General features: G+C 51.7%; 10 protein-coding genes and 2 non-coding genes across 12 annotated transcripts; 5 read left to right on the top strand and 7 right to left on the bottom strand.

Annotated features, from left to right (window-relative positions):
- Nucleotides 1-268: 268 nt before the first annotated feature.
- On the bottom strand, nt 269-1,546 carry QC761_204360 (uncharacterized protein; the record flags this gene model as incomplete). The annotated part of the gene is made up of 2 exons (XM_062876163.1): nt 903-1,546; nt 269-851 (listed from the first exon to the last, which is right to left on the bottom strand). Exons 1-2 carry the CDS (start codon nt 1,235-1,237, stop codon nt 269-271), a joined length of 918 nt encoding a protein of 305 aa, XP_062734735.1. The 5' UTR covers nt 1,238-1,546.
- Nucleotides 1,505-4,313, top strand: QC761_204350 (uncharacterized protein). The gene is made up of 2 exons (XM_062876162.1): nt 1,505-2,328; nt 2,383-4,313. The coding sequence occupies exons 1-2, from the start codon at nt 2,002-2,004 to the stop codon at nt 3,328-3,330; spliced, it is 1,275 nt and encodes a 424-aa protein (XP_062734734.1). The 5' UTR covers nt 1,505-2,001; the 3' UTR covers nt 3,331-4,313.
- Nucleotides 3,503-3,595, bottom strand: QC761_0035820. The gene has a single exon. It is a non-coding gene; the product is annotated as a tRNA-Ile (tRNA).
- Nucleotides 3,543-4,632, bottom strand: QC761_204340 (uncharacterized protein). The gene is made up of 2 exons (XM_062876161.1): nt 3,837-4,632; nt 3,543-3,780 (listed from the first exon to the last, which is right to left on the bottom strand). Exons 1-2 carry the CDS (start codon nt 4,541-4,543, stop codon nt 3,666-3,668), a joined length of 822 nt encoding a protein of 273 aa, XP_062734733.1. The 5' UTR covers nt 4,544-4,632; the 3' UTR covers nt 3,543-3,665.
- A 347-nt stretch (nt 4,633-4,979) lies between these two features.
- On the bottom strand, nt 4,980-5,088 carry QC761_0035790. The gene has a single exon. It is a non-coding gene; the product is annotated as a tRNA-Ser (tRNA).
- A 290-nt stretch (nt 5,089-5,378) lies between these two features.
- On the bottom strand, nt 5,379-6,842 carry POS5 (NADH kinase pos5; the record flags this gene model as incomplete). Its single annotated transcript, XM_062876160.1, has 1 exon — nt 5,379-6,842. The coding sequence occupies one exon, from the start codon at nt 6,840-6,842 to the stop codon at nt 5,379-5,381; it is 1,464 nt and encodes a 487-aa protein (XP_062734732.1).
- A 305-nt stretch (nt 6,843-7,147) lies between these two features.
- QC761_204320 (uncharacterized protein) lies at nt 7,148-9,254 on the top strand (the record flags this gene model as incomplete). Its single annotated transcript, XM_062876159.1, has 4 exons — nt 7,148-8,006; nt 8,065-8,308; nt 8,364-8,812; nt 8,876-9,254. Exons 1-4 carry the CDS (start codon nt 7,873-7,875, stop codon nt 9,252-9,254), a joined length of 1,206 nt encoding a protein of 401 aa, XP_062734731.1. The 5' UTR covers nt 7,148-7,872.
- A 900-nt stretch (nt 9,255-10,154) lies between these two features.
- QC761_0035760 (uncharacterized protein) lies at nt 10,155-10,832 on the top strand (the record flags this gene model as incomplete). Its single annotated transcript, XM_062872316.1, has 2 exons — nt 10,155-10,299; nt 10,651-10,832. The coding sequence occupies 2 exons, from the start codon at nt 10,155-10,157 to the stop codon at nt 10,830-10,832; spliced, it is 327 nt and encodes a 108-aa protein (XP_062734730.1).
- Nucleotides 10,833-11,478: 646 nt separating this feature from the next.
- On the top strand, nt 11,479-13,459 carry QC761_204310 (uncharacterized protein; the record flags this gene model as incomplete). Its single annotated transcript, XM_062876158.1, has 7 exons — nt 11,479-11,688; nt 11,761-12,257; nt 12,316-12,493; nt 12,556-12,653; nt 12,705-12,784; nt 12,849-13,105; nt 13,157-13,459. The coding sequence occupies 7 exons, from the start codon at nt 11,479-11,481 to the stop codon at nt 13,457-13,459; spliced, it is 1,623 nt and encodes a 540-aa protein (XP_062734729.1).
- Nucleotides 13,460-13,576: 117 nt separating this feature from the next.
- QC761_204300 (uncharacterized protein) lies at nt 13,577-15,189 on the bottom strand. The gene is made up of 6 exons (XM_062876157.1): nt 14,869-15,189; nt 14,722-14,812; nt 14,412-14,649; nt 14,204-14,341; nt 13,735-14,151; nt 13,577-13,678 (listed from the first exon to the last, which is right to left on the bottom strand). The coding sequence occupies exons 1-6, from the start codon at nt 15,040-15,042 to the stop codon at nt 13,648-13,650; spliced, it is 1,089 nt and encodes a 362-aa protein (XP_062734728.1). The 5' UTR covers nt 15,043-15,189; the 3' UTR covers nt 13,577-13,647.
- A 1,150-nt stretch (nt 15,190-16,339) lies between these two features.
- Nucleotides 16,340-17,572, top strand: QC761_204290 (uncharacterized protein; the record flags this gene model as incomplete). The annotated part of the gene is made up of 1 exon (XM_062876156.1): nt 16,340-17,572. One exon carries the CDS (start codon nt 16,340-16,342, stop codon nt 17,570-17,572), a length of 1,233 nt encoding a protein of 410 aa, XP_062734727.1.
- Nucleotides 17,573-17,736: 164 nt separating this feature from the next.
- Nucleotides 17,737-19,301, bottom strand: QC761_204280 (uncharacterized protein; the record flags this gene model as incomplete). Its single annotated transcript, XM_062876155.1, has 2 exons — nt 17,737-18,763; nt 18,829-19,301. 2 exons carry the CDS (start codon nt 19,299-19,301, stop codon nt 17,737-17,739), a joined length of 1,500 nt encoding a protein of 499 aa, XP_062734726.1.
- Between the last annotated feature and the right edge of the window lie 574 nt (nt 19,302-19,875).

The following is a 19,875-nucleotide window of genomic DNA, read 5'->3' as shown; positions in this document are numbered from 1 at the left end:
TGTCTTGGCTGGCTTCGGGATATGTCTTGGTTGGGCCGTAGAAAAAAGGTGATGAGTGGCTTTTGCGGCACATTCCTTCCAACCCTCCACTAAGACTGGGTCGTTGCGGCTGAGCCACCGAAGTTTGCACATCAGTCCATGATGGATGCATCATGGTTTGCCGAAGCAGATGGTGATTGGATTACGGAGTGTCCACCGGGAACCCAGTGCATATATAGTCTTGAAGTGGTCTCGGCAGTTTCCGTTCAAATAAACCAGAGATGAATCCTCATGACCAGCCTGGAGGTGCTGACAGGGTGTGGGAAGTAGCTGTTCGCAGGAGTTGAATGGACGCAGGGTTGGCAGCTGCAGCAGCCAGTGGACGTCCATCATCAACAGTGGCCCAGCTGATGCGGTAATTGCCATCTCCATCAATAGGAAGGCGCTGATCTTCCGGGCTCATGCCAAAATGCGAGCTGTACGATCTCGGTAGGATCACTTCACATATCCGTAAATGCTTGAGGCGCGTTATAGGCTCAAAATAAAGCTTTCGAAGCTCCTCAGGCGACGCGAGCATGAGGATTTGCGGCATGATGATGGAAATACGCAGCTGAGACAGCAATGGCATATCGGCGAGACCGTCCCAGAATGCTTCGTAGCCATCACGCCCCCAATGATGCGGAACAAACCTGGGGTGGTTCCGATCAAAGATGTTCACTTCCCATTTGAACTCCAAGGATCTGATGAGCCCCCAATTCTTGGGTATTTTTACTTGAAGGCTCCGTAGATCATCTGAGGGAAGCCTCTCGGTGCCAATGTTGACGATGTGAAAGGTATTGGACTGATACAGTATGGGAATCCCTTCTTCAAATCTACATGCAGTTTAGTTTACCTGACCCAGAGTTTGTACAGCAAAGACTTACACTCGCTGGCAAGTGAAGAGAAGGTTGATATCGAGCACTCGTCGGCGACTGGCAAGAAAGCAGTGATGCTGGCGTGATGTAACCTCGCTGAAGGGGCCAGCAACTGGCTCCTCACAGATGGCGTGGCGCCAGCGCTTCCTGAGACCTACCCTGTCAGCGCGAATGGGGTGAGTTGTGAAATTTAGATGGATGCGTTGACCGCCAAAGATCTCGGTATAGATGACAGCTCGCAACTCGGCAGGTAGCTTGCCAAACAGGGGCGACTCGAGTTGGTCCAAAAGACGCGAGGCTGTTATCCCCGAGGGGGCCTCGGTGTCAGAAATTCTGTCTGCCATGTAGCGTGAAGATCGAGCTCAAGTAGGAAGGAGAACTGGCGGCGTATCCGTGAGGCGATGCTGATAGAGATGTCCATTTGTTTTCCTGCGAGGCACCAACAGAGGAACTGATATGGTGGTGAATGAATGTCGGGCAACCAACGTGGGGCGACTGCCAAGACCAAGCCTCCGAGGTGGGGCAGCTTCGGTGGGTGGAGAGGTGGTGAGTACAGGGATCCTTAGGCCACCACATGTTGTCCCTGACTGATCCATAAGCTCCGAGTATTGTGGTATTCCAAAGGATTGAACAAAAAAAAGAAGGCATTTGACTAATAATCACGATTTTGGAATACCCAGTCTTGTATTGTGTGACTGTGAGGCACACACATGTCGTTGGAGTCTAACCGTACACTACAGATATTGACTGCATACCCGTGCGCTAACATCCTACATAAGCCATCATCATCTTGTTCCACTACCCCGCAATCGAGGAGTCCAGGTCTCGCTTCCAGGTGCCACGATTCGCTTTCCAGTTTGTTGACTTTTGGGTCCCTCGTTGAAGTAAACGGGCAATGGCGACCTTAATTCGTCAAGATCCGGAAATGGTTCCCCGACAACTGCGAGTCGCCAACAAAGATGTTCGGTGACCTACCCCGCGTGGACATGGATGATGCCGAGGCAGTGGAATGACGCCAGAAGTACTGGACGTGCCCAACATCAAGAATCGCTTGGAAGAAAGGTCTCTTTCTCTCCTTCAACCTCATGTTTCTTGACAATCCGGCACAATGAGGTCAGCGGTATACTCTATCATTGCGGCTCTGCTCGCTTACCAGTTCTACGCCCTAGGCCCTCTGATTCAACGTGCAGTGACTGTTCTGGGCGTTTTCCGAAGCTATCCTGCGGGTGATATAGGCACCACGCAGCAAGTGACCTCTATTCCTGACACAACGCATTGCGAGGATCTTCACCACCATGTTCCGAGCGGTCTCCTCTTCACAGCCTGCGAAGATGATCCTAGTACGCGGTTTCAGTGGTTTCCCCCGCTTGGAAACTTGGATAATCCCAAGCTGGCCGCCGAGAGCAGAGGTTCCATCCATGTGATTGATCCCAAGGTGAGCTCCAACCTCAAACAACTTGTCACAACACAACTGACCGTCCTTATATAGGGTCTTGAATCACGACGGCTCAAGTTCGAAAACTTTGACGGTGCTTTCATCACCCACGGCATTGATGTAATCGACGACCCGGAATTGCCCACTGGTCAGGCCGTTTACATTTTTGCCATCAACCACCTTCCTGACCCCACCCCTACCGCGGAAGGCGAAGAAGCAAAGGCAAGGTCCCAAATCGAACTCTTCCACCACAAGATCGGCACCAACACGATCAGACATATCCGGTCTGTTTGGCACCCTCTGATCCGGACGCCAAATGATGTCTATGCCACCAGCCCGACTTCTGTCTATGCCACGAACGATCATTACTACACCGGCCATAGCATCATGCGCATGTTGGAGGATGTCTATTACGGAGCCAAGTGGACAGACACTGTGCATATCAAGCTCGATTCCTTGAGCCCAGTCAAGACATCAGACGCTGGTCTAAGTGCCAGTGTAGCCCTTGCCGGAGTTCACAACAACAACGGTCTTGGCCACGGCCGGACCGAAGACGAGATCTTGATCGCACAAGCAGCTAGCGGCACCCTTCACATTGCTCAGCTCCCACCCAAGGGTAGCTCAAACTACAACATTACCATTTTGGACACGCTCGAGGTTGACTCTGTTGTCGACAACCCCAGCTACTTCAAGGACCCTCTCGCCACAAGCCCCTCGGATGACCGCAGTGGTTTCTTGTTGCCAGGCATCTCAAAGGCTGCTACTCTCGCCGAGACTTCCAGAGACCCAGCTGGCAAGGACCCTGTCAAAGTCTTCTATACCAAGCCTTCAGCAGGTGTGAAGGCGCAGCAGTGGGAGACAAGGGTGATCTTTGAGGATGACAGCAGCAGGATCAGGAGCGCAAGTGCTGCTGTCCTCATCTCTCTCGGCAAGAGCAAGGCGCGGTTGTTTGTTACGGGATTTGTCTCGGCCAACGTTATTGCTCTTGATGCAGACCTATAGGAGGGCCACTGCAAGACAAAATCTGTATGTTTATTTGCATCCCAAGTTACATGAGACGGTCATGTGTGTTGGCAACCCTAACGAAAACGTGTTCTATGCGTTGTACGCAGCTCCTGTGTCGACTATTGCTCATGTGCACTATTTTCCTTAAGGAAAATATCTCAAATCAGTAGCCCGATTAGCTCAGCTGGTTAGAGCGTCGTACTAATACTGGAAACAGTACCAAGTAATGCGAAGGTCAACAGTTCAATCCTGTTATTGGGCATTCCCTTTTGTTTCTTTTTCCAACTCCATTACCATATATTCTCCTTTTACCCTCATTGTATCTGACAAACCTAGATTTCTTCCTCCCAAAGATCATACTCCTCAAAGTATCGATCATGAATCCTCCTCGCGTACTCCACCAACGCAGGATAACCCCTCACCAACCTCCCCGTCTCAGGAGCAGCGCTGCATATTGCCGTCAGCCATATCCATCCAGTTCAATGACACAGAACGAAACTCACCTGCTACACATCAACCTCCCCGCAACCATGCCATACAAAGTGCAATCCGCTTCCGTGGGCCCCTCCCCTCCCAAGACCCAAAACGGCTTATCGTCACTATTATCCCCTTTCCCCCTCCTCCGGGCTAGAGTTTTATTCCTCCCCTCCATAACAAAAGCATTTATAGCTTCCCACACTTCCTCCTTCAACACCCTTACTTCGTCAGAAGAGTACCTCCCTGTCCCCTGCCCATAGAGCGTCCGGATGATATCCTTGTAAATCTTCCCCCCTATAAGCCATTGCATCACCCATGGCAGACCCGCTCCTCCCTGACCGAGAATTCCTTCTCTCATGGGGTAGTAGTTGTCGACCCATTGCTCGCGGGTGTTGAAGAACTGGAGTTTATCTTCCAGTAGTGCTCTAATGGACAGGTCAAGGGCTTTTTCTGCCGGGGAAAGGGCAGAGTTGAGGTCGGGGAGGAGGTGGTCGGATATGAGCCGCTTAGTGATAAGGGTTGAGTCGCCTAGGAGTTCGGGGATGTGGTTTGGGGAGGGCTGGTAGGACATGTAGGGTATTTTCCGGTTGGGGGATTGGGGTAGAGAGCCGGAGGCGGTGGTGTAGGGGATGGAGGAAAGGCGGAGGCGGAGCTCGAGTTTGTTGACGAAGGGGGACCAGACGTGGTTAGGGGTGGGAGGGAAGTTACGGTTGAGGGTTATAGGGGTGGCCATTTTGAGGGAAGAATTTAAGTTTGTTTTTGTCTCTCAATTGAAGTGCTATTTTGCATCATCTTGTGAACGCGGCAGATGCAGCTTATAAGTTAGGACCCCTGCCGGGCATGGCCGGAGATGGACGGAGGTAAATTCGGCCGGCGATGACCAATGCAACGGCAAGCCAACCATTCGGCGCTGTGCCGTACGCCTAACCTGACGACCTCGCACTTGGACCAAGCTCTCCTTTTCGTCTTGGAGCGAGTCTCCGGATCCAAATGGCGATAATCCGGGGCGGGGTGACTGCCAAACAATTTGGTGACATTGTCCCTGCCAATCGCTTCGGCTGTTTGTCCATTACCACAACTTACACGCAGCCACGTTGACGGTGTCCACCCCAGCTGTGGACCATCCTTCATGAATTCATAGATCGACTCATCATTCAACAAGAAAATAAGTCGCTTTGGCGGAGTGGTTAACGCGCGCCCCTGCTAAGTATGGAATCTATCCATACAGCTGCATAGGGCGTTCCCTCGGGAGCGTAGGTTCGAATCCTGCAGGCGACGATATCTTTTGTTGGTCCTTATATTTTTTTGGGGGGAATTTGGGTGATTAACCAGTGCAGGAGAAAAAAGGAGTGTAGACAGTAGAGATATTATCATTGAAGGGTATCAAAAGTGTTCATATCAAATGCCATGCAAAGCCCCTAAATGCAAAGGAAATGACAATACAAAGCGCGCCGACCCGGTCCCGTATACCGCTCGCCATCCCTATCCCTACCCAAATGACATGCTCGCTTTTGTCGTACAACATACACACGTACAATCCTCGAAATGTTAAGCTCCTTCCAACAAGGCTAGGAGCCTGAGCCGAAAGGATAATTGAACTTCAACAGCCCATTCAACCCTCCAACCCATGAGTCATCGTCCTCTCCGAACCCTTCCGAGTCGTTTTTGTTCGATGCTCTAATCACGCAAGGAACACCACCCTTCCACCCATCCTCGGTTCTCTCCAGCTTCTCCCCTTCCACTCGGACCTCCATGCCAATCGTCACCCCTAGGCGTCGTTTCCCATCGATCGAGACCGGCAACTCTCTGCCTCGGTTCCGCTTGCTGAGTCTCAACACCACTTTGGTATGCAGTGGCAAGACCAAAGGGCGGAAACTCAAGCTTCGCGGGCTAATAGGTGTGATAAGAAGGGATTTCACAAGAGGATGAACAATCGAGCCGCCGGCCGAGAGAGAGTATGCTGTCGATCCTGTAGGGGTGCTAATAAGGATACCGTCTGCTACAGCTTCGGTAAGGAAATGGCCGTTGACAAATATATCAATGATGGCGAGATGAGGATGCGATCCACGATCGATCGAGACTTCGTTGATAGCGTGCAAATATGGTGAGCTGCCGCCCCTACCTCCTGCTGCACCAGCCGTGGAAGACTGCGCAGTAAAGACTGGTTCGCCCTCGAGACCCAAGGATGGTTCAGCTGTGGATGTAGGTAGTATGTGTTCGTTGATGTTGCGGCCTTCGCTGTCGTAGATGCCAACTCGTAGTCGGTTTCGGAGGAGGATCTTGGAGGTACGGTTCAAGCCCATGCATTTTCCATTCCCCCGTACACTATCCCAGCCCTCGGGGTCTGGCAGACCATCGATGGCCCTGGTGGTAGCTGTTCGGGTATGAGGATCCCCAAGATCCTCGGTTGAGACGCTGCAACCGCTCATATAGCATTCTCGAAAAGCTCGTTTATATTCGTCAAACTTCCACTCGCCGAGAAACCCAAGGGTGCCCATACTGAAAGCCAGGATTGGTGGCACACCGAAGTGGCTTGAAAAGAGACTTGCGGCGCGTAGGATGGTGCCGTCACCACCCATAGTGGTAACCAGGTCGATTTTGTCGGCATACAGTGCTGTAGCATCAGCAGGAGCGGCCGAATATATGGGGAATGGCAAGTCTTTGTGTATGGTGTGAGCAACATGGCTCTCGAAGACGAGGTTGAGCCCGGGGTAATTGTTGTGGATGTGCTTTGCGAATTCGACGGCCGAGACGGTAACGTGAGGAGCGTGCAACTTGGGCATGAGAAGGATGTTGCGTGGTGGCTCCGGCCAGTGCAGGGCGAGGAGCGACGCCGTCTTCGTTTGCTGGTAGTGAGGGACAATGCGATTACTCAAGGTTGAGACGTCAAGAATCTTCCTCCGGTTTGTTGAGACGGAAAAGGCCCGCCATGGTTGGGCTGCAAGTTTAAGTCTGCATCGGGTGATATTGGTCACCTTGCTGGTTGTGTTTAGCAAGGCGAAGGCTTGAGCAGGGCAACACAACCTCGACATGGTGACATGTTCGACTGGCCGACTAACCAGCTGCGCTGTGGCTTTGGGAAATCTTGTTACCCGAAGACGAGTTTAGAGTCGACAGAGGGAATGGCCAAAGCTAGTGGGTGTATGTCGGCGGCTTTGAGCACTCGTTCATGCACTCAGGGTCCATGAAGAACTTCGGTTCTTTGGGGAGCACTTGGACCGGGAGGATGACATCGTTATCCGTATCGATAAGGATACTATGGGGCTACACTATCTTCAACCAATGGAAAACGTCAGAATTGCCGGTGGCCCCGCTGGCGGCTTGGCCGTTGGTCCTAGCTCCAACCAAGCTACTGTCTCCTCGGGTCGGAGCCGGCATTTACTGATCTTCCACCCGCAGGCAGGTGCCCAGCTCGCCTAGTGTAGGTTGCTGGTTGTGGGCTGGCAGGGCGACTGCATCCAAGCTGCTGGAGCCTGGACGGAATTCAGAGCCACAAACGAGGTGGGATGCGCGTGCACACATGACGACACCTATGGCAGCCTCGGATAGGCACCCTGAATGGAGTTGCAATGTTTCATCAAGGACGGGGAATCCCGTGTGCTCCGATCTCAACACCTCGGCCCTTTGACGATGTCTTCAAGCCCAACTGAGCGAAAAGCTGTTCGACAGGTAGACTTCCATGTCAGCCAGTTGGGTCGGAGTCTCGGGAAACCTTCACGCCGCACGCACTGCATCCGGCCGCGCCTCATGAGCTACGACTAACCACCTTATTAGCCCAACAACAACGGTGGCTTCGACAGCTCGCCAGCCTGACCTAACCGTCTCCCGCATCAGCTCCCTCGTATCGCTTATCACCTGCCCGCCTTGCCGTCAACCTTGCCTTTACGTTTACCCTCCCACGATCGTAAACCTTCGCACCTGTTGCTGCCTCGCACAAGCCTCACCCATAAAATAGCTTCGAGAAAACTGCCATCTCAGCGTATTCCAGCTCCTCTCCGCGCTCCGCACCGCCGATAAGTCCAACACATTGTTGTAACTCGCCCGCCGTCGCGGGACCTAGCAATGACGGTTAATACCAAAGCGGCGGGCTCGGCCGTTGCTCCAGCCCATCCGTCTGGAAAGGAAAAGCACGGGAAATTGGTCCAGTTCTTGAGAGGCTTCTCATTCTTCGTCTATTTTATGGCTGGCTGTATTGCGTAGGTCTCGTCACTTCATCTCCTTCCTCCAGCTCGTCGTTAACTAAGGTCTTTGCAGTATCCATCTTACACAATTGATCGGCTCGCCGCTGTACTACGTTGACCACGATATCTACTACTCCTATATGGCTTTGACGAAACAGTCTTTTGGGCTGCTGATCACAACTTCCACAAACTGGTGGGGCCCCACCACCATACGCATAAGCGGGGATGCCTCGGTGGCAGATCAGATCAAGAAAACGAAGGATGGCAGGGTTGAGTTTTCGTTTCCAGAGCGCATGGTGATGATTGCCAACCATCAGGTAGAGTGTCTTTTCCTGTTGCGCTGTTGCCAGACTGACTAACCGCAACGCACAGATCTACACTGACTGGCTATATCTGTGGTGGATCGGGTACGCTAATAGCCCTCAGATGCATGGCTATGTCTACATCATCTTGAAGGAATCACTCAAATACATTCCTATCGCAGGACTTGGCATGGTTTTCTATGGCTTCATCTTTATGTCCCGGAAGATGGCTGTTGACCAGCCACGCCTGGCCCACCGTCTCGGCAAGCTCAAAACATACAACACAACCCCCGATGGCACGAAATACCTAAACCCAATGTGGCTCCTGCTCTTCCCCGAAGGCACAAACGCATCGCAAAATGGAAGGAACAAGTCTGCGAAGTGGGCCGAGAAAATTGGAGTCAAGGACCCGGAGCACATGCTTCTCCCGAGAAGCACTGGTAGTTTCTTTTGCCTGAACGAACTTAAGGGCACTGTGGAGTATGTATACGATTGCACTGTGGCATACGAAGGTGTACCGTAAGTTTCCATTGCCCTTATGTGGAGAGTGTGATGTGTCTCTGACAGGTCACTTTGTCATAGTCGTGGGAAGTTCGGCGAGCAGCTTTTTACTCTCTCAGGTACCTACTTCCGCGGCCAACCTCCAAAGTCAGTTAACCTCTACTGGCGTCGATTCCGTATTGCGGATATTCCCCTGGACAGCGCCGAAAAGTTCGATGTGTGGCTCCGGGAGCGGTGGTATGAGAAGGATGTTTTGATGGAGCAGTACATCTCCACTGGTCGTTTCCCTGCGAGCCCGCCCACCGCTGCCAACAAGAACCAGGAAGGCTTTCTCGAGACCGAGGTTCGCACTCGTTACAAGTTTGAGTTCCTCCAGATTTATGCCGTGGTCGGCATTGTCGCTCTACTGATCAACCTCGTTTTGAGGCTTTACAACCGACTTCTTTCTATTGTTTCATAGCTCTGCATGGTTTCCGACTTGGATGAGATACCCCTTTCAACCCCGTTTTTTACCCCTCTATCTTGGATGTGGTCGATATACAAAGGCGCAATCACGGAGTCAGAAGATGACTGCGTTTTGGGGTTTTATGGCTGTGGCAGCAACGTGGGAACGCATCGTAATAGCGGTGTCGTGGTCTTTTTGCATATGATACCTGGCTGGGTTTGGCGTTTGAGGGAGTTGAGTGAGATGGAGGGTGACGGTTTGGTGGTCGGATTATTTAACCCGTTTAGGAACAAGACATACAGATTATATTTACCTTGCATTTTTGGCACCTCCCATGAGTCATGACTATTCATTTGCTGCACAGGAGCCTTGGACTGGAGTTCTGGAAGGGTGGCCTGGATTGATCGAGACAGTTTGGCGGGGGATTGGTGTAATGTCATTGCTCACGCAACTGGCGGTCTGTCGAACCCAGTGATACGCCCTTGAAGACACGGAACATCGAAGAGATTCTCTGATGGCTAAAGCGCTGAAGCGGAACGATATCGGAGTTCGAGAGCAGCACGCTTGGTGCCCCTCCGATGGCATGCCGGTCGGCCAGCCAGGTTTACGCCGAATATTGGGTGATATCAGGATGGCAGGTGACCATTTGCGCAGACTTGGGGCCAATCGGAAGCGCAAAGAGGAACAGCCTGCCGGGGATTTATCTGCAATATGGGAAACTTGGCTGGTTCTGCACATGACTGGGGAAATATTGTGCGTTTCTCACTGTGAACTCTTCGCTGACTCTGCTACGGGTTTCTAGCCTCAAGGTCCTGAGAAGATTGAAGAAGGACATCATCAAGCATCGAAATTCGTCCCATCCATACATCTTTCACCGCTCCTTCGTTGTGGCTCTAATAGCTCCCCTGTGGTCTGATGACGCAACAGACCCAGGGCTCGTGGGTCTACCTACAACCTCAACACCAAACAAACACAGGACCTTTTCATCCTTTGATGAAGCTCGCGCTGCCAATGGACCTCAGATGGTTTACTTCGGACCAGAGATACCCACTTTTCTGGTGTAAGTGCACTCTGAAAACCTTCCAAATCGGGCTGTTTATCAACTTCAGCCTTGAACATCATCCACCTGGTGGGCTCAGATCGAGACGCCAATTACCGTTGGAGGTTGGGCAGTTTCAGCAGCCGCTAGGTCCCAAACTTGCATTGAGTTCCAGAAAACGCCAAGGTCGAGTTCGAGGCCATGGTCACCCAACCCACAGGATGATCGTCATGACTAACGGAAAGCAACAGGACTAATTCCGGATAAGTTGACCCATATGCCGCGGCTTCCTTCAACTCTGTGACCGCTACGTTCGTATTCGTAGAACATTTTTTAATTCGCTAGCAGCCTAGTAACATGCGAGTCCACAAGCTCAGGAACGCCCGATGCCAACACACGTTGGAGTGACTCGAGACCCGTCTCGAGTTTCGTGGCTGGACTCGATCTTTGATCTCTGGGGGTACCGCACCCTGTCTGCCCGAGTCCTTGTTCCCATCCCACGTTCCACGAATCATCTCACCTTGAACCTGTGGAACTTCCCTCCTGCTAGGTGATTCCGGGGATGCGGTTCCTTCAAGACCCCACCTCCCACGACCGCCCAGACTGCTAATGGCCCCTGGTCGGCGGAAGGGCACCACCGGCCGGCGGGGAGTGTAGCCGTCATCGGACCGGGACCAAGCAGCAGAGGAGACGGCTTGTTTCCGGTGCTCAGACGTTACGATACTACATTGTCCCGTGATAGCAATGAAATTTCTTCCTGGCTAGGGGCAACCGGGACCGCTTACCAGCTTTGCTTCCATGCTTGAACAGGAAGGCCAGGGGGAGTCCCGGAAAATTGAGTCACTGCATTGTATTTCTGGAGAACGAGGAGACTAGACTGATGGGCCTTGGTTTTTAGCTTCCGTCCCGGATGGTTGGAGAATGAAAATGCGGAGTGCATGGTGCTATGGCTTTAAATAGGGACAGGTTGGTGTCTCCTTTTTATTTCCAGACACTCACCCACTCCTCAGGCAAGTTGACGACTCTTGGTCTTGACTTTTTATTAATTTCGTGCTCTCGTTTTACAAGTTGTGCTTGTGTCTTGTTACATATATGCAACCGTAACTTCTTTTTTTTTTTTTGGAGGTGTTTTTGTTTTGGGCAATTCAACTTGCTTTGCTTTGGTTTTTATTTTAATATTGGAACGCCCCAGCTTCAACGATGGAGAAAGCAGAGGTGGAGGAAAAGGTTACGCCTTTTCCGGTGGTGAACAGCAGTAGTTCCTCTAGCGGTTCCAGCACTCATGATACCATCTCGCTGGCATCCAACCATGGCGACAACGCCTCCTCACCAACACCACCCGACCAGCAAGAATACGCTGTTGTGTCGTTCTCTCCTAACGACCCCGAGAACCCTTACAACTGGTCCATGGTTCGTCATCCCTCCTCCTCCTTCTCTTCTCCCCCTTTGCTCTTCTAACCATACCTCCTCCCCTCTAAACAGAAAAAGAAATCAATCCTGCTCCTCTGCGCTACCCTCACATGCCTCAATTCAACAATGGGCTCCACGATCGCCTCGGCCAACCTCTTCCCCCTCCTCTCTGCTGAATTTCACGTCCCCGTCGGCCCCCAATCTGTCCTCCCTGCCTCGCTCTACCTGATGGGGTTCTGCTTCGGGCCTATCATTTTTGCGCCCTTGTCCGAAACCTACGGGAGGAAACCCATTCTTGTGACGGGTTTCTTATTGTTTGTGGCTAGCACGGCCGGGGCGTCTGTTGCGCCGAGTTGGTGGAGTTTTTTGTTGATGAGGTTTTTGTGCGGGACTTTTGGGAGTCCGCCGTTGAGTGTGTTTGGGGGGGTTATAGCTGATTGCTTTGGGGATGAGGTACAGCGGGGAAGGATGTTGATGGTTTGGAGTGCTTCTACGTTTGTGGGGCCTTTGGGGGCGCCAGTTTTGGGGGGTTTTGTGGGAGGGATTTTGGGGTGGAGGTGGGTTTTTTGGTGAGTACTTTCAGAAATTATGGGTAAAAGGAGATGAGGGGGGCTGACGAGGAAATAGGATCGCGTTGATCTTTGCGGGAGTCACGCTGGCTTCAGTGTTGGCCATCCCTGAGACGTTGGCGGCCAAGATTTTGAAGAGGAAGGCGGGGAGGTTGAATAAGGAGGAGCCGAGGGAGGATGGGAGGAGGTGGGTGGCGCCGGCGGAGTTGAGTCAGAAGAGTGTCTTTGTCACTTTGGTGAGTTTGTGACATGTATCCCTGAGAGGATTAAGGGGAATGGGGCTGACAAATAGGGGTAGAAAACAACCTTGCTGCGCCCGTTGGAGTTGCTATGTGGAGAGATGGTGGTGGTTCTCACATCTCTTTACATCGGGTTTATTTACTCGGTGTTCTACATGTACGTCGGCAGGATCCTCATGCGTTGAATTATACTGACAACCGGTCACAGGATGGTCCAGATCTATTACGCTATTTTCGTGGGCGTGTACGGATTCAGTCCTGGTGTTTCAGGGCTATTGTTTACGATCAGTAAGTGCTCCTCCCAACTACTGTTTTCAGTACCTACCTAGCACAAAGCTTATCATTTCTTAAGTTGGTCTTGGAACTATCATCGGCTGCTTCATCTGCTGGTGGTGCGACCCAGTCACTCTTCGGCTCAGCGCCAAACACCCTACAAAGAGAGCAGAGTATTTCCGCCTCCCTCTGGCCTGCATTGGAGGCCCGTTTTTCGTCATCTCAATCCTGTGGATTGGACTGTCTGCTCGGTCCGATGTGCATTGGGCGGTCCCCTTTGTCGCAACTGTGCCTTATGGAATTGCTTACAATATCATGTGGGTAGCAATGATCAACGTGAGTACTCACTTTCACAAGCATCCTGGGCTTTTTACTCATCAAGATTAGTACGTTGCGGATGCGTATGGTATCTACTCTGCCTCTGCCCTGGCGGCATTGGGCACCACGCGTAGTGTTGCTGGTGCTCTCCTCCCACTCGCTATCGAAGATATGCTCAAGGCTTTGGGTATTGCCAAGTCTTGTGCGTTGCTTGCTGGTATCAGTGCAGCTTTGGCAGCCGTTCCATTGTGTTTTGTTGCTTATGGTGATAAGATTCGTGCTGCTAGCAAGTTTTCCGCAGCACTCAAGACTGAAGGACAGCGGGAGGAGGCAGCGTTGGGTCGGACTATGAGCCATATATCTGCTGTATAGGTTGAGACAACAAAGGTTGGAAAAGCTGGCATGGTATTTCAATTGTTGGAAGATAGGCACTGGGGGCGGGATTCAAAATTGGGAACGACGACTAATGACACGATGGTAATGCTTAATAGACGTTAGATATATGGTAGCATTTAGGTACATAATGGGTATTCAAAAAGCAAGCTACATCCTCATGTTTTTCACTCGGGCTTTTGCGCAAATGCAGAGATGCTGCAAAGTCTTGTTAGCTTTGAACCAAATCAACAGCCACCATCAGGCAAACTTACACTGGCCAATAGGCATGGATTCTTCTGTCGTTGAGATCAGCTCTTGCTTGAGCAGAAAGAACAGTGACTTCAGGCAGACTCCAGCCCAAGAAGCGTGTCGCCACCGCCATCAAGAAACCCTCAACGCCGGCGGAGAGGTTTGTGTTGGACCACATGGCGATCTCCTTGAGCTTCTTGTCTTTGGGCCAAGGGTTGCTGGGCCAATAAGCCCGCTTTTCATCGTAACTAACAAAGCCCGCTCCGTTAAACAAGTCCTTGAGAGTGAAGACGTCAAGAAGCGGCGAGCCTGCTGCTGCGAGACCTTCAGCAAAAAGAGCGGTAGCTTTGGCGAGAGCACAGTCAGGGGGGAATGTGTCATCGTCGGCAATGGGTCTGCCCGGTTCTTGAACTTCGAGCCAACCGCCAGGCTTCAAGTTTCTATTTTCGCATGTCAGAAGCAATTGAGAAAGATTTTGGGTGGGGTTCATACTCGATGCATCTTTCAAGAAACGCAGACCAGTTCTTGATTGAACCGGACATGGCGCGAACGTGAATGTAGTCAAATGGCTGTGAGAAGGTCCATTCGTCCTCCAGATCGTCGATTTGAAAGTGGACATTGGGAGGTGTGCTGTAGTGGAAACTCAATGTCAGCAGTTGCCTATAATTCTGTCTCCATTGCAAGAAACCGAGGCGCTTACAAGCTCGGTTGAATCGGTGAGAGGTCGACGCCGATAACATGGGCATCTGGATGCTCATCACCAAAATCAATAGCCCAGATACCTGTACCAGTGCCAACATCGAGAACCCGACCAGCAAATTTGGCTTCAGGATGAGCGGGAGGAGCGAATCCCAACCGACCATCGAGAGTCAGATACCAAAGATGGTGTTGAAAATCAAGACGCTCGTTTTCTTGTTCATCATTGGGGATCAGGTACTCTGTTACACTGTGTTAGTATCACTATCACGACTAGTGTTCTCCACCTGTCACATGACTTGGCTGCCACTAACTTCCGTCTCTATAGGCGTGATAAGTGCGCCCGTTCTCTTTTCTGTAGTCCAAGATGGAACTAGAGATGCTAGCAGTCGAGGAGACGGCGTCCTGTGACTTGTCAGCAAAAGGAATAGAATGTGACCAGAGACGGTCCGATATCCTACCTCTCCCCACGACGAGTCCGCATCAGTGTCATCAGGCTCCTCATCGTCAGCTTGAATATGGGCAGGCTCTGGCTGGGCTGGTTCTGGGGTTGGTGACGAAGCAGCGGCAGGTGGCGGTGATTGAGCCTTGGTGGCCGCCTCGGGGGCTGGAGATGCTGCCTTTTCCTCGGTCATTGTTGCTGTGCTGTTGATGATCGACAGGCGAGGTGGTGCGGGAAAGAAGGTGAACAACAGTTCTAGAATAAAACCTCCTCGCTCATGTGGCAGGTGACGGGCTTGACCTTGTGAGAATCCCACCGGGCGCTAGCCCTGCCGTCGTTACATCCGCACACCGGTTTAAGACAAGGCGTCCGGGCGTTGGTCCGGATTGCGCGACAGCACATGCATCTCGTACGCAATTTATCCCCTCCCCCACCAATCGGCTTCTCAAACCAACTGGTGCCCACATTCGAGAGCACCTTATCGTCCTGATTGAGCTCCGACCCCCAAACCGCATGCATGTTCGCTCGGCTACTCGCACCTTTCTTCCATTATCGAATGGCGCGATACTTCCGTGGAAAGGACGGGGATGGAACCGAGCTGTGGCACAGTCCAACTTGGCAGCGGGGAACCTGCACATCTTTAACAGTCGACACAGTGCAGTTGAAGTGGGTGGTGGTTGATGCAAGATATTATCCATTGGCCAATGGATGCCCATGGTACCTTGGTTGCAGACTGCGGGCTGATAAGGCGTAAAAAGGGGTTCAGGGGTAACCAGTTATCATCAGATCATGGCAAAGTCTCTGGAAACCTGGAACTGCCAATAATCAAACGGAGCATTAATGACGAAAAGGAAAGAAGAAAAAATAGGAAAAAACCAGCCGCAAGGCATTAATATGTTTTTCTGTACTGCAAAGTCTAGTGAAAGAGACTTCGTTACCTGAAACCATTTTGCCCCTAAAAAGGTATAGAGGGTTAGAGTCCCTTTTGCTTCTTCTTTTCAGAGGCCATAACTACAGCTCTCACACATGTGAAACAATGGGTTGCTGGTGATTACTGAGCTGGAACAGTGATATATGAAGTTTTGTGGTCTGTTGCATTGCTTTCAAAGCATTGAATTGCCAAATGCGTGACTTCAGGCGCTGCTTCTTCGTCTGAAACGTCGATGGCCTGAGCATTGTCCTGAGCGCTCACTTGGCGCCGACAAGGTAAACACAGCCCCAGATGGAGATCAAACGAGTGACCAGAAAGGTGAATTAAACTTGTCAAAAAATCCGGAAATCGGCCGAATCAAACATGAAAATACCCCAGATCTTCTGCCCATCAAAAGCGGCACACATACAAGAACCGGGCTCACCCCTCGAGTTGTCCACGACAGTTAATTGTTAGCGATAGTGTAAAACAGGTGAAAATACAGAGAAGCTGTCATTTTGACATTTGAAAACAGAAGTCACAAACGGCTTGCGAGTCATTAACACTCACCATAATCACCATGACAAGAATATCCGTCCTCCTGACCACCAGCACCCTCTTGGCAACAACGACAATCGCCCAATCCAACCGCGAACCCCCCTCCACCGGCCTACACTCCCTCTTCCTCTCCGCCGGAAAACTCTACTTTGGCACTGCCACCGAAACCAATAACTTCGCCGACCCAACCTACCAAAACATCCTCTCTAACCCCCTCGAATTCGGCCAGCTCACCCCAGAAAACTCACAAAAATGGGGTCTCATCCAGCCCCAACCAGGCGACTTTTCCTTCAACGCCTCTGACCAAGTCGCCTCCCTTGCCAACAGCTACAACCACCTCTTGCGTTGTCACACACTGACCTGGCACTCCCAACTCCCCCCCTTTGTCTCCTCCACATCATGGACACCAGACACGTTACGACAGTTGATCACAACACACATCACCTCGGTAATCTCCCACTTTGGGAGTGCCTGCTACGCCTGGGATGTCGTCAATGAGGCGCTAAACGAAAACGGAACATTTCGCAACTCGGTGTTTTTCGAGGTGTTGGGGGAGGAGTATATCGCTCATTCTTTTGAGGTTGCAAGGGAGGTAGCGCCCCCAGAGACGAAGCTCTACTACAACGACTTCAACCTTGAGACCGCACCAGAAAAGCAAACCGCCGCTGTTGAACTGGTCAAGTCGCTTCAGAGTAAAGGTGTTAAAATTGATGGCGTGGGACTCCAGGCTCACTTCACAGTTGGCCAGACGCCGAGCGTGGAGAGTTTGATAGCAACTCTGCAAAGGTTTGCTGATCTGGGGGTGGATGTCGCCTGGACGGAGCTGGATGTGGCGCAAGAGGATGTGGAAACTGCGAGTGAGCTGGCGGTGGAGCAGCAGGCAAATGATTATGTTGTTGCAGTGAGGGCGTGTCTCGAGGTAGAGAGGTGTGTCGGGGTGACGGTGTGGCAGTTTACGGATCGGTATAGCTGGGTGCCGGGGACGTTTCCAGGGAAGGGCGATGCGTGTCTTTGGACGGAGGATTATCAGAGGAAGCCGGCGTATTGGGCTGTGAAGGGGTTTTTGGAGGGGTGGGTTGCTAGGATGAATGTGACTAGGGCGTTTGTGGGTGGAAATGAGACAACAGTGAGGACCGTCGCAAGCCCTAGAGGGCCTTTGACTGAAGTGACTAGCGGCAGTGAAAGGTTAGAAAGAAGCTTGGTGAAGGTCGCATTCATTAGCTTCGGTGTTTGGCTGGTTCTAAACATGATGTGAGATTGCTAGTTTGTAAGGCGCTTGGAGCAGATGCTTTGATATCCTTGGAATTGAAAACTGCGCGTTTATTTGAATGAATCTTTCATCTATCCCATTCCTCATATATACAAGGGTATCTCCCTGACTTTACACCGTTAGTCCTTTCCACCAATGTCAGGTCTCGCTCAAAGACTTCTAGCATCAGTAGTTGGCAAGACACCCTGGGGGTAATGAAAGACATCGTTCGGATCAACGGCCTTCTTGATTGCCTGGAGTCTCGGTAGATTCTTGCCCCAGTAATTGACCTGCGCTGTTTCCTGGTCCATAAGACCCCTGGAGTCAGGGTAGTTGATGTACATTCCCCAGTCCTCTTTGGGCAGGCCCTCGGTGATGTTGCGGGCAAAGTTGCTCATGATGGTATGGCCGTCGGCGGGATATGTGCCCTTGTCTATGCGGTCGTACAGAAGGTACATCAAAAGATAATCTCGGTGTGCATAGGCACTTGAATCGTCATCCTGAGAGCTGACTGCCGAGTTCTCACCGCCGTGCAAGTCAATGTGCACATACCAGTCCCTAGGATTGGACTTGGCCTGCTTGAACCAGTAGCTGACGAACTGCTCGAGCTTCTCTTCGCTCAAAGCCTTGGTGTAAAGACTGGTCGAGTAGAAAGTCTCATGTTGCGCGAGATTGTGCCCCTGATCAATGTTGACTCCGTTGCCAAAGTGTTTGATTTGATCCAGCCAGCCACCTGTTGTGGCCACCGCGAGTGTTGCGTTGGTTATCTTTTGCAAAGGTGCGAGAACATCTTGCAGGCCTGCCTTGTCTCCATAATACAGACCCTCCAGGTTGATAAAGCGCTTGGCGATGAACAAACGCATGTTCAACTCCATTGGCATAGTCTTGGCAAACTCCTGAACGGCTCGGACACCAACCAAAGCTCTGGCCTCTGTTGGCCATTGTACTGGCGCAATGAAGTAGGTAACCTTCTCAGGCACCTCAAAGGTGTCGAATCTGAACTCGGTGACAACGCCCATGGAGGATCCTGCACCACGGATGGCCCAAAACAAGTCCGGATTCTCCGTCTTGGAGCAGTTGACAATTGTCGAATTGGCGAGGACAACGGTGGCCCCAACTATCCAGTCAAGAGCTAAACCCTTGGTGTGGGAGCTGATACCATACCCACCGTGAAGTGCATGACCTCCCACTCCGACCCTATCTTTCTGGTTAGCCCCACTATTCTGTCAACTGAATTCAATGTAATGGAAATTACAACTCACCCTGGACATGTGCCGTGGCTGAAGCCCCTCCTACCTTGCTGGTAGAGCTCCCAGGCAACGTGGCCCAATCTTGAGCCACCTTCGACCGTTGCAATGCCGGTGCTGTTGTCCAGGACAACCTTGTTCATTCGGTCCATCTCAATCGTGAGATGGCCATCTTCGCCACCGAGACCGAATGATGCATAACTGTGCCCGCCGCATTTGGCATTGGCTTTGATCCCAAGCTCGGCAGCACAAGCAACGGCATTTTGAACGTGCTTGGCTGTTGTTGGAACAGCAATAGCGACGGGGGTGTAGTTGAGCCGCAGGTTAAAAGGGGCAGAATCAAGCTTCCAATCGGCCGAACCAGGTGCATTGATTGGAACGCCTGATCCGACCAGGCAGTCGGTAAGTGCGTCTTGTTTGTCGAATGGGTTGGCATATGAGGTTGCCGCCAAGCCCAACAGGGCGCAAAAGGGGGCGAGAGTTAACATCAGGCGAGAGATCTGCGGCGTATGTTGTGACTTGTAACGTGATGCAGGCGAGCTGTATGACAAAACCTTTTGTAATCAGGGGCAGACACAGACGCCGATGGAGATCTCCGGGACTCGCTTCTTGTCGTCTGGGGTAAGATCCTGGGGAATGGCTTGAGAATCTGGGAAAATGCAGCCCGAAATATACTCATCGACGGGATGAGCCGATATCTTGCCCTCGTCGGCCGCTTCCACAGGCGGTGGCTGGTGAGTCCGTGGTAAAGACTGGTAATGGGAGTGGTGCGACTTTTCCCACTAGATCGTATGGCGGTCTCCCCATGTTTAAATCTGATTTTCTTGCCTTTTGAGATTGTGATCTTGTGAGCACTGGGATCGGATCACTCAAGCGTTTTGCCGGTTGTCAATAGATTAACATGGTCAGGGTTGATGGTAAGGAACGTAGGCTGTGAGCGAGGAACAACAGACGAGCCCGGAACAAGAGTGTATGTGGTTCTGGGCGAGCCGATCCTGTGGTGTGCAACTGGGGAGATTTGCGGAAGATTAATCTCGAGGTGCAGCGTCATTTGTTGGTGTC

Source organism: Podospora bellae-mahoneyi, chromosome 2, assembly GCF_035222275.1.
Source record: "Podospora bellae-mahoneyi strain CBS 112042 chromosome 2, whole genome shotgun sequence".
Classification (NCBI taxonomy): domain Eukaryota; kingdom Fungi; phylum Ascomycota; class Sordariomycetes; order Sordariales; family Podosporaceae; genus Podospora; species Podospora bellae-mahoneyi.
This window is presented reverse-complemented; position numbering and strand designations above follow the sequence as displayed.